This window comes from Acanthisitta chloris, unplaced genomic scaffold, assembly GCF_000695815.1.
Source record: "Acanthisitta chloris isolate BGI_N310 unplaced genomic scaffold, ASM69581v1 scaffold35878, whole genome shotgun sequence".
Taxonomy (NCBI): Eukaryota; Metazoa; Chordata; class Aves; order Passeriformes; family Acanthisittidae; genus Acanthisitta; species Acanthisitta chloris.
In genome coordinates, this window is record NW_008688181.1 from 1 (window position 1) to 348 (window position 348).

The window sequence follows — 348 nt, forward strand, 5'->3', positions numbered from 1 at the left end:
TGAGCTCATGGGGCTCATGGGGACTGTCCCCTGTCCCCAGCTGATGCAGTTCAAGGCAGACATCAATGCGGTGAATGAACACGGGAACACGCCGCTGCACTACGCCTGCTTCTGGGGACACGAGCAGGTGGCTGAGGTGAGAGGAGCGCCTGGATGGGCAGGAGGGAGGGGAAAAGAGGCTGAGGGGAGACCACCAACCGCAGCCCTTGTGCTCTGCTCCCACAGGACCTGGTGGGCAGTGGGGCCCTGGTCAGCATCGCTAACAAATACGGCGAGACCCCCACGGACAAAGCCAAGACACCACTGAGGGAAGTCCTGAAAGGTATGAGGGTCCTGTGGGACCCCACT

General features: G+C 61.5%; 1 protein-coding gene across 1 annotated transcript in view; it reads left to right on the forward strand.

Annotated features, from left to right (window-relative positions):
- Positions 1 to 7: 7 nt before the first annotated feature.
- ILK (integrin-linked kinase) overlaps positions 8 to 348 on the forward strand; it is a gene marked incomplete at its 3' end in the record, with an annotated part of 1,394 nt that continues 1,053 nt past the window's right edge. The window contains exons 1-2 of the mRNA XM_009080920.1: positions 8 to 136; positions 226 to 322. Of these exons, the coding sequence (XP_009079168.1) occupies positions 8 to 136; positions 226 to 322 (226 nt within the window). The remainder of the gene's footprint in view (positions 137 to 225; positions 323 to 348) is intronic.